The following is a 14,717-nucleotide window of genomic DNA, read 5'->3' as shown; positions in this document are numbered from 1 at the left end:
AGAAATGTGTTTAGGATGGATAGATTCAAAATAGGTCTCCAATCTTTTCCCTTCCTTGGCACCAGAAATAGCCTGGAATAAAGACCTTGTTCGTGTGTAGGTACCTCTTGAATAGCTTTCATGTTTATGAGATCTGAAATTTGCCTTTGTGCCTCTGCCCTTTGATTGTGTGGCAGGTTTGGCATGCCTCTCATTTTTGGAAGGGTATGAAAATGGAATTTGTAGCCTCTGTTTATAATGTCCAGGATCCATTTGTCCTTTGTGACAACATGCCAATTCTTTGAAAATAATGCCAGCTTTCCTCCTAAGGGGGCTGCCATTTGAGACCTGGTTGGCATGCAAAGGGGAAAGTCATTGGGTTTGCTTTCTGAAAGATTGCGAGTTGTCCTCACCACCTCTTTGTGTAGGAGCTTGCCATTGTCTGCCTCTATACGATCCTTGTGATTGTCCTCTGCCCCTCGGGCGCCTGTATCTGCCTCTTTGGGGTCTGTCTGTAGCAGGAAAGGACCAGTTTTTGGAAGGCCAATTTCTACTAAAACGTGGGGGTTGAACCTGCAAAAATTCTTTCACAGTTTGCATTGATTTAGCCTTTTCCTCCATTTTCCGTAATACTTCCTCAGCATTAGCACCAAATAGTACATCCTTTTGAAGAGGGGCGTCTAGTAATTTAGCTTTGACATGATCAGGCAAGGCTTGTTCCTTGAGCCAGGCATGCCCTACATATGACTGACCCTGTAACAGCAGCTCTACATGAGGCCTCTAGAGCATCAAAACCACATTGTAAGGTATGCTTACCCACTTGTTCTGCACTATGCATCAAATCCTGCAACTCCAAGTCTGGTTGTTCAGGCTGTGACATTTTACTTTTCAATTGTGCTAACAAAAACTGTTGGTATTTTAGCATATGAAACTGACAGTTTAAGGCCCTCATGGATAAGGTAGCCGAGGTATATACCTTTTTTCCCCACCTTTCTAAGGATCTGGAATCTCTCTCGGAAGGCAATGGATTTTTGGCAATGGAGGCCTTAACTCCCTTGGGCCCCTGTGAGATGGTTTCTAGGTCAGCAGCATGGCTTTTGTATAGAAATTGGTGTGAGTCAGGAACGCTGTAGTACCTGTCAGGCTTAAATGGAGCTGGAGGGAGAGAGCCTGGGTTAAGGCAGGCCTCCGAGTAAACATCATCTAGGATGTCCAAGACAGGAGGTATAGCCAGAGGCCTGTGCTGGGGTAACAAAAGAAATTCCCTGAGCCTTTTCTTGGAATCTGAATAATCCTGGCCCTCCCAGTGGAAGTGATCCCTTAAGGTATGCAAAGTTTCCCCAAATGAGTAATCCTCAGGGGGGATACAGAAGGAATAGACTCCTCCGCATCAGAGTCTTCAAAAGGGGAGTAAGACTGTTCCTGATCAGAGTGTTCTGAAATAATGGAGCCCTGATCAGAAGAGGGGGAATCTTCCTCCACTCTGGGCCTTTTGTCCGGAGGGGGCTGAGAACCTCTGATTAGAGTAATTAAATCCTCAGCCATTTTAAGCATCTGTTTCTTAGGCATGGGGCCTGGAGATGGGCCTTGTGTAGCTGGTCTCTTAGAGTGCATGGTTGCTTTAGACTTGGTGAAAGCCTTGATGGAGAAAGAAGAGGAAGGTCTGAAGACATCTTGAGTGGAGGTGGACCTGTCCACATTCTGTGTTTCAACGCCAAGAGTGGGGCTTCAGTATCTGTAGTCGGGGTGTGGGCCGAGGAGCCTGCGACCTCGGGCACAGGAGACACCGCCAAAGATGTGTCGTCGGTAATCAGGGGCTGCGTAGGCGCCTCGCTGAGAACCGTGTAGTCGGCTTTGGCGTGGTGTCGGTAGAGGCCGCGGACCTCGAGTGTCGGTCCTTGTCTTTGCGTTTTTTAGACAAAACCGGAGTCGGAGTATCTGACGACATAGTATAGTTAAAGGCTTTCCCAAAATAATGCTGGGCGAACTCCGCCCGATGCTTAATAGTGCGTTTGTTGAATGTAGCACAAAAGCGACAGACCGAGACGTTGTGGTCTGGGCCTAAACAAGGAATACAGAGGGAATGGAAATCCTTATGCGGTATTTGCTTCCCACAAGAAATACAATTATTAACTTTGTCTGACATCGGTCTGAGGCAAGAAAAGTTTCCCCAACGGGGTACTTAGCTTTTAAGAAGACTTCGGTTTCCAAATTTGCGTAATCTCAGGAGCTGGCCGACCGGCACTTGCAAACTGCTTCTGCTTCAGGCACCGTGTGGCAAGAAAGACTGAAGAAAATGGCGTCGGCTGGTTCCTTTATACCCCTGTCGCACTGACGTCAGGGAAGAAGCAACGACAACCGACGCCGGACCTAGACTTTGGAATTCGGCTGACCGAGGACCCACCTGATGGCAGGAGAACCCATCTGTTATGATTGCAGCTGTATGCACGATGAACATCTTCTCTAAAGAAATTTCACACTCCTCAAAACCGAGGTGGAATCCTTCAAAGCCCCCGGGCCTTTGGAAAATACGGCCCAGACTGCAGAGTCTTTTCTTTTATAAACGCATTCTATGAACACCTTCACGAATGCATGGATCATGCAATCCCAAATAAAACCAAGACCCAATCCTCCAAAGCAGACGTCTTGTCTGTTGGACCCCAGCCATAAACAAACTATACAATAGGACGAAGCTACTACATGATAGAGCAAATTCCCAAAAAGGGAAGGCATCTCTGATCAGTATTAGCAAAAAACTATGGGCACTCATAAAATCGTCTAAGGCCAGCTTCGAGAGAAAAATTGCACAGGATACTAAGGATAATCACAAGGTTTTCTTTAGTTATGTTAGGAACCTGGGTGGTAATTCCCAGATATGCTCAGAATTAGTCCAAAAATGACAAAAAATACACTGAACCCACAGACATTGCCAACATCCTAGCTGACCGGTTCAGCGCAAACTTCTCCCCCCCCTCCCCACCAAAAGGGCAAATATCTATCCCAGCAGAGTGCTGCCCCCCTGACATCTCAGATGCTCAGGTAAGAGGCGCCCTCTCCAAAGCAAAAAACACAGCATGAATGGGACCAGACGGTGTCCCGGGCTGTGTCCTACATGAACTCCAAGAAGAGCTAAACCCAAACATAAAACTACTGTTCAATCTCAGCCTTACTACAGGATATGTACCCAAAGAGTGGCGTACAGCAACAGTGGTCCCTCTCCACAAAGGTGGTGCCTCAACGGATCCTGGAAACTATTGCCCCATAAGCCTGACTAGCTTGGTCTGCAAAGCTATGGAAAGGATCTTCATGGACCTCCTAAATAAAGACATTGGGGTCCTACAGACACTGGATCCTACCCAGTTCGGCTTTGTTAAGGGAAGATCCTGCCTCTTAAACCTGGTTGATTTCTTTGAAACAGTCACCAAGGCCATTGACGAGGGGAAGGTGGCCCACACAGCCTACCTGGACCTTGCAAAAGCCTTCGATACAATACCCCACTCGGGCATTATAGATAAGCTCGCCAGCTTAAATATAAACCCCTATGTCACTAGATGGGTTGCAAACTGGCTCAAGGACAGAACCCACATGGTTAGAATTGCTGGGGCCATGTCAGACTCTAAACCAGTTACACGTGGCGTCCCACAAGGCTCAGTCCTGGGACCTCTCTTGTTCGGTATATATTTCTCGGATGTACAGGCCAACACGGAAGGACTGTGGCTGACCAAGTTTGTAGATGACTGCAAACTGGGTGCCATAATCGACTCTCCAGCCGACACAAGCATCCTCCAAAAGGGCCTCATAGAAACAGACAACTGGTGCCAGAGCCATGGCCTCAAGCTAAACGCCAAAAAGTGTATAGTCATTCCCGTTGGCAAAAACAAAGTGCCCACAAATTACCACATAGGTGGTAATCCATTAAGTACAGAAGAAGTAATTAGGGACCTGGGGACCCAAGTTGATAGCAATCTCTCATTTGACAACCACGTGGCCAAAGTGGTTAGAAAAACATTTTATATAGCCCACCTAATCATGAAGGGATTCACATCTAGATCAGGGGAGGTCATCGTGCCTCTACTCATCCCTCATTAGGCCCATAACTGAGTACAATGTCCCTTTTCGGATGTAACTTACCAGACACCTGCAACAACTGGAAAGACCCCAAAAGTACCTCACCAAGAGGATCAAAGGGCTCAAACAGATGCCATATGCTGCCCGGTTAAAGAAACTGAAGCTCTACTCAGTGGCATACCGCCTGCTCAGAGGCGATCTGTGCCGGACGTATAAAGCCATCTCCAACCCAGAATTAATGGACATGCTGCACCTCAGAAAATCCAAATCCCATCGAGCTATGTGCTCGAGAGACTTGAACCTCAGCACTGAAATAAATAGGACATGCTGGAGGGACAGATTCATAACCCAGAGGCACCCTTCACTCTGGAATAAAATCCCAGTCCAGGTTAGGCAGAGTCCCTCACTGACACTCAAGAGGAATCTTGATGAGTGGATGGGAGATCGTAGGTTTACCCCGGGTATCACTTCTGTGTCACTGTTAGACAGAGGCACAGTATACTAACCTCAAAAAAGGGCATAGCAAAATTAATTTAAAATGGGTGGCGGAAAGCCAAACACACTCTGGCTAGGCTTATAAATGCCCTAGGGCAGATAGCCTAGTATGAACCTATGAACCTAAGGAGGAAATCCCTAAGCCACTTTTTGGATTCAGAGAAATCCTGACTTTCCCAGTGGAACTGCTCCCTTAAGGTAGGTAAAGTTTCGCCAAAAGAGAAATCATCAGGTGGAGAAGCAGAGGGAATGGAATCCTCTGCATCAGAGTCCTCTCATAAGTATGTATGGACAAATCCAGATCATTAGTAGAGTCAGAAAAAATAGAGTCCTGTTCAGAAGATTCACAGTCAAATTCAATCCTAGGCCTCTTGTGGGGGGGGGGGGGGGTTGACTACCCCTGATTAGAGTAATTAAATCTTCAGCCATTTTGATCATTTGTTTTTTTGGCATAGGGGCCTGAACATGTGGCCTAGGCATCATTTTTTAGACATAGATCGAGATTTAGGCCTTAGCACTGAAGTTGGGGTCTGTTTAATATGCAAGTCTGTAGGCCTGAATACACCCTCAGAAGCCGGTGCCTGCTCAGCGGCTCCGGACCCATTCAAGGTAGAGACATCCGCGGGTTCCATATGTGAAGCATCTTGCGGCATACTGGACTCTGACTGGGTCTCATTAGAGGCTTGCGAATCAGAAGTAGCAGGTATCAGGGGCTGTGAAAGCACCTCACTGAGTACTGGCGAACTGTTGACAGGCTTAGGAGAAGCGTCGTCGGCAGTTTCGGACCTCACTGGCCTGTCTCTGTCTTTTTCTTTGTGTTTTTTTGGTATACCAGTAGTCGGATGGCTAACCAATGTCATTTCTGGATAATTAAACAGAGAACCAAAATATTTTGAAGCAAAAATGTACCGACGACGGATAGTGCGCTGATTAAATAGAGCACAAAACCGACAGCAAGGTACGTCGTGGTCAGGGCCTAGGCAAGGAATACAATACAAATGAAAATCCTTATGAGGTATTTGCTTCCCAGAAGTAATAGAATTATTAACTTTTACTGACATTTGTAAGGAGCAAGAAAAAGTTTCCCCAACAGGGTACTGTTGAAGAAAAGAAGTTGAAGACTTCGGTTCTGAAACTCAAAAAAGAAAATTTCAGGAGTCGGCCAACTGGCACTTGCAAACTGCTTCTGCTTTGGGCACCGTGTGGCAAGAAAGACTGATGTAATGGTGTCGGCTAAATGTTTTATACCCATGACGACCTGACATCATGGAAGAAGGGACAGCAACCGACGCAGGACCCAAGACTTTGTTAATCAGGCCGACTGAGGGCAACCTGCCAGAAGATTACCCAAATGTAATGACTGCAACAGTGAAACACGATGAACATCTTCTTCTGATTTATTGCCAAATAGGTGCTCTTGGTTTAAGGGTGCATTCAGTAATTTAGCTTCAACATGACCTGGCAAGTTTTGTTCCTTAAGCTAAGCATGCCTTTTAAGTACAGACCCAGTGACAGCAGCCCTGCAAGATGCTTCTAAAGCATCAAAACCACACTGCAAATTATGTTTACTAAGTTGTTCGGCAGAATGCATTAACTGTTGTAAATGTTTGGGTTCTGCACAGTCAGGAATCAACATCATTTTCTGTTTAAGTAGTCCCATAATATGCTGCTGATATATGAAACTCGCAATTTAAAGCCCTAATGGCCAAAGTAGCAGAGGTATATACTATCTTACCCCATCAGTCTAAAGCCCTAGAATCCCTGTCAGAAGGGGTAGGATTCTTGGTTGTAGTAGCCTTAATGCTTTTAGGTCCTTGGGAAATAGTCTCTGCATCCACAGTAGGATTCTTGAAGAGGAATTTGTGAGCATCAGGTACTCTATAGTACCTGTCAGGTTTCCTGGAAGCTGGAGGTAAAGTGTCTGGGGTAAGGTTGGATTCCAGAAAAACAATCTCCAGAACAGGAGAGATAGCTAGAGGCCTGTGCTGAGGCAGGTTTAAGAATTCCCTAAGTCTCTTGTTGGACTGTGAACAGTCCTGGCTTTCCCAGCAGAAATGCTCCCTAAGGGTTATGCAAGGTTTCACCAAAAGAAAAATCCTCTGGAGGGGAAGCAGAGGGAATGGAATCCTCTGCATCAGAGTCCTCATAAGTAAATAAGGGTAAATCCTGGTAGTCAGAAGGAATAGAGAGATCAGATTCCTGATCAGAAGAATCAGAAGGAAAATCAGTTCTAGATCTCTTAGATGGGGAAGGCTGGCTTCCCCTAATTAAGGTAATAAGGTCTTCAGCCATTCTAATCATTTGTTTTTGAGGCATGTGGGCCTGAGAATGCGCTTTGGTCGTCGGTTTTCTAGGCGTAATGCGAGCTTTAGGCCTGAGGAATTCGGTATTTTTAGCTTGAAATGAAATCGGTTTAATATGAAAACCCATAGGCCTGAATACACCCTCAGAAGTCGGTGCCTGCACAGTGGCTCCGGACCCATCCAAGGTAGACATCCGCAGGTTCCATAGTCGAGGAAGCATCTTGCGGCATACCGGACTCCGAATGGGTCTCAACAGATGCCTGTGAAGCTATAGAAGTGGGTATCAGGGGCTACGAAAGTGCCTCACTGAGTACCAGCGGACTGGCGACTAGCTTAACGGAAGCATTGTCGGCAGTTTTGGACCTATGTGGTCTGTCTCTGACTTTATCCTTATGTTTTTTCAGAAGATCAGTAGTTGGATGGCTTAATGAAGCCATTTCGGAGTACGGAGATTGAGAATGAAGTATTTAGCTACGAAAATAGCCCAACGAGTAGTTCGGGTGTTGAACAAGGCACACAACTGACAGCGAGGGATGTCATGGTCTGGGCCCAAACAGGTGACGTAGTAAGAATGAAAATCTCTATGAGGTATTTGCTTTCCACAGGCAAGACAATTATTAATTTTTTCTGACATCGGTTAGAGCAAGAAAAAGGGATCCCCAACGGGGTACTTATCTTTTTGAAGACTTCAGGTCTGAAACTCGAAAATGAAAATTTCAGGAGTCGGCCGACCGGCACTTGCGAACTGCGTCTGCTTCGGGCACCGCACGGCAAGAAAGACTGATGTAATGGTGTTGGCTGCATGTTTTATACCCCTGATGACCTGACGTCAAGGAAGAAGCAACAGCATCCGACGCAGAAATCCCAAGACTCTGGTATTCAGGCTGGCTGAGGGCTACCTGCAGGCAGATAACTCAAATGTGATGACTGCAACAGTGAAACACGAACATCTTACCAAAACTGTATCTCCTGACAAAGGCACTAAATTCTGACAAGACAGGAATCTGTGCATGACCCATCCTGATACTAATTTTGGAAAACTACTGTCTCTCCTATGCTGCAGCCTTTACTGATCTAACGCATTGAGCTGAGAACAATATGTTATAAGCAGTAAGAAATAGCAAACCATTAGGATGTAATTACACAGCTGTAGACAAGGTAAGAACCAATGGCAGCACTTTGTACTCCATGAAAGGATTTTATAGTACCATCTGAAGGTGTAAAATGATGATCACAGGCGGTAAAACCACTCAAAATGGTGTTACAGTACCTTCCCTGCTATAATATTTACACTATAACAAGCTGTGTGGTTATAAAGCTTGTATTTCTGATTACCTAATGATGATGTTGCTATATACCTCTGCAGTAACTCACTTGCCATGTAACATGCATTTGTAAAACAGACTCACATATATGGACCTGCTCTTAAAATAGTTTATTTTTTTCCATAAATCATTTTTCCCCATGCCTTCTGACCATCATCGATAAGACTCAGCCCATTCATTTCCCCTATATGAGGGACGTAGTGAGCACCATATAGTGGTGAGACCAAACCCGAGAGCAGCCATTACACAGGCAGCCATGAGCTTTGCATTTGCCCTTGCTGGGCTCTCAGTATTATCATGTTGCACTGTCTAAATTAAGTCCTTCAAAAATGTAGCATTTACTGCTAACTAATGTACGGAATGAATAAACTGTGAAAATGCATTTTCATTGTTTACTGGTTTGGTTTTAGATACTTGGTGCCTATTTGGTTATTGTACAGAATGAAGTAGAATCAAGTGTAAAATCAGTTCCCTTTACTAATCTGATCAGTGAAAAATCAGTTCCCTATACTAATCTGGTATGTCCAAGGGTCAGTTTCAGGGTTACTCTCCAGTCCAGGTGGCGAATCTGGGAATTTTGAGGCAATGTTACAATTGCCTTATGTACACAGACAGCCCTCTCCTCCTTCCAACAAACTCTAATACATGTGAGAGATGCAGTTACACAGCCAAACTGGAGGCAGAGCTCTCTCAACCCAAGACTTGCACAGTCAGTCAGGAGGAAAAGGTAATCACTCGCACCACAAATCCAGTCTCACACAGACCTATTGCTTCTGCATACCCAACACATAAACACACAAACATACTCGGAGGCTCTAAATAAAAATCTGCCTAAGCAGCAAAGACCTCCAAAGAAGATATCCAAGCAACAGCCACCCCTCAATAATACCCATGAATCACATATCTCACAAAGTCAGTGTGCCTCACAGTCACAGCCCTTAAGGCTAAACAACACACCAAATACACTCGTTATAGGGGACTCCATTGTCCAGCACACTGATGTCCCGCTCACCAGACTGAACAAAGAGAAGGTCACTGTAAGCTGCCTGTCAGGTGCCAGGATCCGCCACATAATGCAAACACTCAGGTCATTCCAAAGCAAGTACAAATATGACTCCATCATTGTCCATGCTGGTGTGAATGACCTGAGACGTACCTCCCTGGACTACATGAAAAGAGACAGAGGAGCTCTCTGATCATGTAGCCCAGGCTGGTATGACCCTGACCTTGAGTAGCATCTTGCCCTCACCAAGAATGATACCACAGTAATAAAGACAAAATGATCAGTTGAAACAATTGGCTAAAGTATTGGTGTCATTCAAAGGGGATCCAGTGTCTGTCAGCCTGAGATGACATGCTCGACAAGCCACGTTGCTTCGCTAGGGACGGCTTGCACCTGTCACCCTTAGGCTTTCGTATACTGGCCAAGGCTCTTGCCACCCCCATAGTGCCTTTTTTAGGCAAGGCTCAAAGGACAAATCCACCTCCATAGACAACCCAAGGATAAAAAAACTAAAGGTAATGCTACTCAATGCCAGAAGTCTAAACCTCAAGATGCACGCACTCGAGGCTCTCCTCAGTATGGAGAAAATCGATGTCTGTGCAGTAACAGAAACCTGGTTCAAGGCTCCTGAGAGCACCCCAGCACTACCAGGTTATAACTCATACCATGCTTTTCGGCCTCAAAACTCGGACCGAAGCACAAAAGGAGGGGGAGTATCTATATTCATCAAAGACACCTACACCTCCAGGTTAGTGGCACTGCACAAAGCATTGGAAACCATCCATGTGCAACTAACAATGGGCAAAACTGCCTTTAAGTTTGTAGCCTGCTACAGATCACCCTCCCTTTCACAGGAACCCCACTTGGCATTCCTGAGAACACTGGAGAATATGAAGGTCTCTCCAAACACTATGTTATTGGGTTGACTTCAACTACCCAAAGATTGACGGGGAAAACTACTCAAACCTAAACACCCTTGCCCAACGGTTCCTTGAATTTATAAACTCTAACACGATGGAACAATTGGTCACCACTCCCACAAAAGGGAACAACATATTGGACCTGGTCATCACCAACATGGGGATTCTATGTTCCACACCAAAGGTAAACCCCTCATTGTTAAGATCAGACCATAAACTAATCTCCCTGGACATCCATATCCCATCCCCACTCCCAGCCAAGGAAATCACTGTAAAGAATTTCTCAAAAGCTGACTTCACACTTCAAGACTGAGGTGGAATCCTTCAAAGCCCCCGGGCCAGAGGATAATACAGCCCAATCCGCAGAATCCTTTACAATTGGATTCTATGAGAACCTACAGGAATGCATGGATTGTGCTATCCCAAATAAAACAGAGACTCACTCCTCCAAAAACAGGAGACCTGTCTGGTGGACCCCGGCCATAAATAAGCTATACAACAGAAGGAGGAAGCTACTACATGACAGAGCAAAATCCCAAAAAGGGAGGGCATCTCTGATCAGTATTAGCAAGAAATTATGATCCCTCATAAAATCATCAAAGGCCAGTTTCAAAAGAAAGATTGCCCTAGACACTAAAGATAATCACAAGGCCTTCTTTAGTTATGTCAGTAATATAAGTAGAAACTCCCAGATATGCTCTGAATTGTTGCATAACGGTACAAATATACCGAACCTACAGACATAGCCAACATCCTGGCAGACAGATTCACTGCTAACTTCTCCCCCCTCAAAGGAGCAAATGCCTATCCCACCTGAATGTACCCTCCCTGACATCACAGATGCACAGGTGAAAGCTGCCCTCTCCAAAGCAAAAAACACAGCATCTATGGGACTGGACGGTGTCCCAGGCTGTGTCTTACATGAGCTCCAAGAAGAACTGAACTCTCACATTAAGTCACTATTCAAACTTAGCCTTACTACAGGATATGTACCCAAAGAATGGCGTACAGCTACAGTGGTCCCACTCCACAAAGGTGGTGCGACAACGGACCCTGGAAACTATCGCCCCATAAGCCTGACTAGTCTGGTCTGTAAAGCTATGGAGCGTATTATCATGGAACTCATAAACAAAGACATTGGGAGCCTCCAGACACTGGGCCCTACCCAATTCGGCTTTGTTAAGGGCAGATCTTGCCTCTTAAACCTAGTTGATTTCTTTGAAACAGTTACCAAAGCCACAGATGAGGGCAAGGTAGTCCACACAGCCTACCTGGACCCCGCAAAAGCCTTCGACACAAACCCCCACTCGGGCATCATAAATAAGCTTACCAGCTTAAATATCAACCCCTATATCACAAGATGGGTTGCAAACTGGCTCAGGGATAGAACCCACATGGTCAGAATCGCAGGTGCCATGTCCAAATCCAAACCAGTTACAAGTGGCGTCCCACAAGGCTCAGTTCTGGGACCTCTCTTATTCGGTATATACTTCTCTGAGGTTCAGGCTAACATGGGGGGACTACGGCTGACAAAGTTCGCAGATGACTGCAAACTGAGAGCCATAATCGACTCTCCAGCTGACACAAGCATCCTCTCCAAAAGGGTCTCACGGAGACGGATGCTTGGTGCCAGAACCACGGCCTCAAGCTAAATGCTAAAAAGTGCATAGTCATCCCCTTTGGGAAAAACAAAGTGCCCACAAATTACCACATAGGTGGTAATCCATTAAGTATGGAAGAAGTAATTAGAGATTTGGGGACCAACGTAGATAGTAATCTCTCCTTTGATAATCACATTGCCAAAGTGGTTAGAAAGACCTTTTATATAACCCACCTTATCACGAAAGGATCTGCATCTAGATCAAGAGAGGTCATTGTGCCCCTCTACTCATCACTCATCAGGCCCATAATTGAATACAATTCCCCTTTTGGGATGTACCTTACCCGACACCTGCCGCAACTGGAGAGACCCCAAAACTACCTCACCAAGAGGATCATGGGCTACAAACAGATGTCCTATGCAGCTAAACTAAAGAAACTCCAGCTCTACTCAGTTGCTTACCACCTACTCAGAGGCGATCTATGCCTGACGTACAAAGCCATGTCTAACCCAGAATTAATGGACATACTCCATCTCAGAAAATCCAAATCCCTTAGAGCTACACGCTCCAGGGACTTAAACCTCAGCACAAAAATAAATAGGACATGCTGGAGGGACAGATTCATTTCCCAGAGGCTCCCCTCACTCTGGAATAAAATACCAATTCATGTTAGACATAGCCCCTCGCTGACCCTCTTCAAGTGAAATCTGGATGGGAGGATGGGAAATCGCAAATTCACCCCTGGGATCTCTTCTGTGTCCCTGCTCGACAAAGGCACGGTAAACTAATCTTAAAGGGCTATACAGAGGCACAGTAGGCTAATCTAATTGGGAGGCGAAAACCAAATACACTCGGGCTAGGCTTATAAATGCCCTAGGGCAGATAGCCTAGTATCTACCTATGAACCTATAATACAATCCAATGTATTTATCATAGTTTAACAGAAGTGTTGGACTGCTGAATGAAGTTTGCTCTTCTCTCAATGTGTATTACTTGTTGTCAATGTAATTTATACTAATACAATTTCTATTCAAGTATTTCTATGTTAATTTGCTCAAATACAACAATTGATGAGATGTATGTTAAAGTCTGTTCAGTTTCTTCATTTGTCAATTTAATCTCAAGTTTTTCATCTGTCAATGTGAGTTATGCTCATATTCCTGCAGTCATTCAAAAATGTATAAATGTTTATCTGTGCAATTGTTGTGTACAGTCAAAAGTTTCTGTGGAACTGGCATGTATACATTTCTCTGTATGTTTGCCTTGGTACTAGGTTGTGACTAAAAAGGGTCTTTGGACCAGGTCACTCAACTGGTTAACAATCAGCAAATAAAACAAATAAGGGCACTTGTTACTGCCCTAACCTGACCCATTTTTGGTGGGAGGGTGCACACCACGCTTGTTCTTTGCACATGGTGGAAGTGGCTACTGTCATGGGTCTGGGCTGCTATAGTCTACATCCCTGCCCTGGTTCTCTACTACAAACAAAGCCTCTGCTTCTCCCTGGAGTCACAGACAAGATAGTCAAGACTCGTATCCCTTCCCACAGGACTGGAACACCCATTTTTCCCTGCCTGAGTCATCAAGCACCAGAGTTGCTAGTTGACAGGCCCCTTGTACCATAGTCATGGCTTTATTTAGGCCAGGCTAAAAACTGATTTGTTTGGCAACTTTGTAATTAGTGATATGCTATCTTTAGTGTCTTGTAAGGAGTTGTAGATAAAAGATCTCCCCTGGAAAATGACAACAGGCTTAATAAGGCTTTACCGGATGAGCAAATTACAGTAAAATATACTTAAAAGTAAAAAACACATACAAACATGTGCAAGTTATTTTGATGAGCAAATTAAAGTAAAATATATGGAGTAAAAAAACATGCAAATGTGTGAAGTTATTTTGGGATGTTCCCAAAGCAGACTTGACTTACCCCGGAGCCACAGAACCTTCCTAATCGAGGTGCTGAGATATTCTTTCCATCAAACAGTTCCATGTAATCATAACCACAGTCAGGCTCCTCCTCAATCTCAAATGTCTGGAATATCAGCTCAACTCCGTAGTTTCCCTCTGCAGTAATTACCCACTCACAATCAGAGGCACCAGGGTAGTTGTTATCACCAAACTGCGCATGAGAGTAAACGTCGTTGGTTTTAACTTCTGCCTTCAGTATTCCTCCACATTCTTAAAAAAAAATTGACACGCCTCAGACTTTGTTCAAAAATAGCACTGAATGTCTTACATCATTTGTAAGGCATTAGAATGGCTGTTTACTCACTGCAAAATCTGTTGACTTATTAACGTTAAACTTTAAGGACAGACAAAATGAGAATAAACACAGAGGATCCTGCAAACCATGTTAGCCACTTAAGATATCATCAATTCATATCCTGATCTCCAAATCCTGTTGTCTATCAATTTATTGGGAGAGGTGGAACCAGTGCACTCATCATAAAATTAACAATGGCAGGTTGCTTTTCCTTTACGTCTGTTTCATGTACCACATGTGGGTAGCTATCACCCGACCTCACTGGCTAGGAGTGATGTGAAGCAGCATATCGCATCACACCCTTCAGCTTCAGACACTCCTACTCAGCTAAGGTTATCGCTGTTTTAGCTGTGCCACCATCTGTGAGCACCCCATCCTATACCCATGTGACTTCATAACAGCATGATCTGCCGACTAGCAGAACAGAAAAAAACGCATTAGTAGTAGCAAGCCAGCATAGGCACATAAGCTCTTCAAATATTCAGAGTCAACTTCTACAGCAAAATATTTCTAAATTATTGTAGTGAAACATAGTTTACCTCTGGATTTGATTTTACTATCCATGCCTTACTCTTATGAATGAAGGATTTTTGCTTCCTAAGAATTCATCAGTTCTTAAAGTGGGTAGTTGTTTGAAATGTTGGGGCCCCCTTTGGTAAGTTCTGTAATGCTGAAACTGAACTGCTGAGAAAATGGACTTGCATATACCAAGTCCAAAATAGACATTTCTCAGAATATTCCATTTTCTCTGAAGTATGGT

General features: G+C 44.6%; 1 protein-coding gene across 1 annotated transcript in view; it reads right to left on the bottom strand.

The window, feature by feature from the left end:
• Positions 1-14,717, bottom strand: part of BMP1 (bone morphogenetic protein 1) — a 1,811,822-nt gene that overhangs the window by 28,542 nt on the left and 1,768,563 nt on the right. The window contains exon 19 of the mRNA XM_044082969.1: positions 13,622-13,872. Within this exon, the coding sequence (XP_043938904.1) occupies positions 13,622-13,872 (251 nt within the window). The remainder of the gene's footprint in view (positions 1-13,621; positions 13,873-14,717) is intronic.

Source organism: Protopterus annectens, chromosome 9.part0, assembly GCF_019279795.1.
Source record: "Protopterus annectens isolate FY-2018-M chromosome 9.part0, PAN1.0, whole genome shotgun sequence".
Taxonomy (NCBI): domain Eukaryota; kingdom Metazoa; phylum Chordata; order Ceratodontiformes; family Protopteridae; genus Protopterus; species Protopterus annectens.
This window is presented reverse-complemented; position numbering and strand designations above follow the sequence as displayed.